The 3778-nt window shown below is 31.7% G+C and overlaps 1 protein-coding gene across 1 annotated transcript; it reads right to left on the bottom strand.

Moving 5' to 3' along the window:
* Positions 1-227: 227 nt before the first annotated feature.
* LOC116029751 lies at positions 228-2525 on the bottom strand. The gene has a single exon (XM_031271791.1). It carries the CDS (start codon positions 2523-2525, stop codon positions 228-230), a length of 2298 nt encoding a protein of 765 aa, XP_031127651.1.
* Between the last annotated feature and the right edge of the window lie 1253 nt (positions 2526-3778).

Below are 3778 nucleotides of genomic sequence, written 5' to 3' on the forward strand. Positions count from 1 at the left end.
CTTGTATTATGCAAGATGTATAAGTGTACTTGCTCAACATCTTCACGAGACATAGTATGCATTTTGGGATGTCGATGACCCTTTCCATCAATTCTTCCTTCATGTCGATACTTTGGACCACACTCTCTGATCTCTCTCACCAAATATACAAGCAAATGAACCATGATATCAAAAAACGCAGGTGGAAAATGCATCTCTAGCTGACATAGTGTAACTATAATGCCATTCTACAATTCATCTAATTTGTCTAGATCAATGACTTTCGCGCAAATTGCATTGAAAAAGAAACAAAGTCTGATGACGGTATATCTCAACTTTTTAGGCAATATGCCTCTAACAGCCACTGACAATAGTTGTTGCATTAAGGCATGGCAATCATGAGACTTCAATCCCACCAATTTTAAATCTTGGATATTAACAAGTCTATTGATATTTGATGAGTACCATTGTGGTACCTTCACCCTACGTAAACATTCACAAAAACTAATTTTCTCCTTTCTTGACAAAGTATGAGCAGCTGGAGGCAAATATGTCTTCTTATCACCACTACGTGGAGCTAATGTAGGTCGTATACCCATTTCAATCAAGTCCAATCTAGCATTGAGACCATCTTTAGTCTTACCTTTTATGTCTAAAAGAGTTCCAACAAGACTATCACACACATTTTTCTCAACATGCATCACATCAATACTATGTCTGACATCAAGTGTCTTCCAATATGGAAGATCAAAGAATATTGATTTCTTTTTCCACGGACTCTTCTCATTTGATGGTACATCAACATTAGATTCTGATCTCTTACCTCTTTGAGATTTAAGTTTTTGAGTCTTACCAAAAGTAACATTGATACAGTCTACGCGTTCATAAACTTGAATGCCAGTTAATGGTTGTGGAGCATCTGTATAGTCTTGTACCCCATTGAAAGATTTTTTTAATCTTCGATAAGGGTGAAATTTATCTAGAAATCTTCGATGCCCCATGTAGACTGTCTTTCTGCCATGAACAAGTTGATGATAACATGTATTCTCTTCACATATGGGGCATGCCTTATGTCCTTTGACACTATATCCAGATAGGTTTCCATAAGCCGGAAAGTCATTGATTGTGCAGAAAAGCATTGCATGCAACTTAAAACTCTCTTTTCGGTATGCGTCAAACACTAACGCACCTTCATCCCACAAACTTTTCAAGTCTTCAATCAAAGGCGCCAAAAAGACATCTATATCATTTCCTGGTTGTTTTGGCCCATAAATCATTAAGCACAATAATATGTATTTGCGTTTCATACACAACCAAGGAGGTAAATTATAAATTACCAACATAACTGGCCACGAGCTATGTTTGCTACTTAGGTTCCCGTGAAGGTTCATACCATCAGTACAAAGTCCAAGCCTAAGATATCTCAGCTCGTGACCAAATTCAAGAAATGCATTATCAAATGTTGTCCATTGACGAGAATCAGCCGGGTGTCGAAGCTTGCCATCAGAAATTTTTTGATCTGCATGCCATGTTAAGTTTTTCGCGTCGCTTGGATTAGCAAACATACGCTTAAATCTTGAGAGAATTGGAAGATACCACATAACTTTAGCTGGTGGACTTTTCAAACTTACTTTCCCAGCAACATTCTCTCTTGTTTTGAAACGAGATGCCCCACATATTGGACATGCATGCAAATCTTTGTAATCATTCCTAAACAATATGCAATCGTTAGGGCAAACATGTATCTTTTTATATCCAATACCCATGGGACACAAAATCTTCTTGGCATCATATGTACTCTTCGCCAGTTCATTATCATCTGGAAGCATTCCCTTTAATATCTCAAGTAACGCAGTAAAGCTCTTGTCACTCCACCCATTCTCAACTTTCAAGTTGAATAATTTTAATACAGCAGATAATCGGGTATATTTACTACAACCCGGCCATAAAGGTAATTTTGAATCCTTCAATAATTCATCCAACTCGTTTGACCGATCGATGAACTCCTCTCCAACATCGCGAAACATTTCATCTAATTGATCTTCAGACTCATCATCTTCATTTTCTTCGTTGTCAACATACATGTTAGATGTTGTACCCACATTGCTTTCACCATGCCATATCCATTTTGTATAAGATGCCACATTGCTTTCACCATGCCATATCCATTTTGTATAAGATGGCACATTGCTTTCACCATGCCATATCCATTTTGTATAAGATGGATTAATCCTTTCACCATGCCATATCCATTTTGTATAAGATGGATTAATCCCATGACCATGCCATATCCATTTTGTATAAGATGGATTAATCCCATGACAGATTAGATCATCATATATATAAGATGGATTAATCCCATGACAGATTAGATCATCATATACGTCTTTCACACATAACCTTTTCTGATTACAACACTTCTTACAAGGACAAAGGAGTCTTTCATTACTACCCGGAAGGTTATTCTTTGCAAAGTTAATAAAATTTTTAACTCCATTATCGTATTCTTGACTAATTCGAGAAGCATTCATCCAACTTTTATCCATCACAAGCCAATCTAAAATAATATTAATCCTAATTAAACTTAAGTTAACACAAATTCAACAAATTTTATAATAATAACAAACAAAGCATAAATAAACATAGACCACGGTGTGGCTAATCACCGGATGCAGAATATAAAGCCAAAGCATAAATAAACATAGACCACGGTGTGGCTAATCACCGGATGCAATATATAAAGCCAAAGCATAAATAAACATAGTCAACGGTGTTGGTAATCCCTGGATGCAATATATAAAGCCAAAGCATAAATAAACATAGACCACGGTGTGGCTAATCACCGGATGCAGAATATAAAGCCAAAACACAAATAAAAATAGGCAAAAAACTTACATCACCACAAAGTTATCCACGTCCGTAAATAAATCCCGAATCTAACTAATACATACAAGTATTATTTGTAAATTAATATAATTCAAAATTATAAATACAAGTATTATTTGTAAATTAATATAATTCAAAATTATAAATAATTCCTAAAAATATATAATAATTGTTTTCAAAATTATAAATAATTCCTAAAAATATATAATAATTGTTTAAAATTCGAAATTATGAATTTAAAAATATATAATAATTGTTTAAAATTCGAAATTATGAATTTATAGGGCCTAAAATACATAATAATTCTTAAAATTCGAAATATATTATAAATAATTTTTAAAATACATTAAGATTTCTTAAAATTTGAAATTATGAATTTATAGGGCCTAAAATACATAATAATTCATAAAATTCGAAATATATTATAAATAAATCCTAAAAATACATAATAATTTCTTAAAATTCGAAATTATGAATTTATAGGGCCTAAAATACATAATAATTCCATAAATTCGAAATATATTCTAAATTAACATTTTAGCAAAATAAAAATACTATAAATGTATAATATATACTATAAATTTATAAACAGTGACATGCAAAAGGTAAAATTTCTAAAACTCTCAATTTGTAAATCTTAATCTTAATATATGTAAAAACAACAACTAGCAGTAGGTAAAATTTAAAAACTCTCAATAGTAATAGGCAGCCTGTTGCAATGGACTACAACTAATATTCATATTATATATATATATATATATAAATATATAAATATATAAATATATATATAAAATACAGTACCCAAACGCAGGCATATAAATACTATAATATATATATATATATTAAACATATTAAATTAAATATAATGTATATACAGTTTACAAACGCAAACTGCAAACATATATCAAATATA

This window comes from Ipomoea triloba, chromosome 9, assembly GCF_003576645.1.
Source record: "Ipomoea triloba cultivar NCNSP0323 chromosome 9, ASM357664v1".
NCBI lineage: Eukaryota > Viridiplantae > Streptophyta > Magnoliopsida > Solanales > Convolvulaceae > Ipomoea > Ipomoea triloba.

Excerpts from the sequence above, each read along its gene's own strand:
- LOC116029751 (XM_031271791.1), bottom strand. The coding sequence starts at position 2,525 with ATGGATAAAAGTTGGATGAATGCTTCTCGAATTAGTCAAGAATACGAT.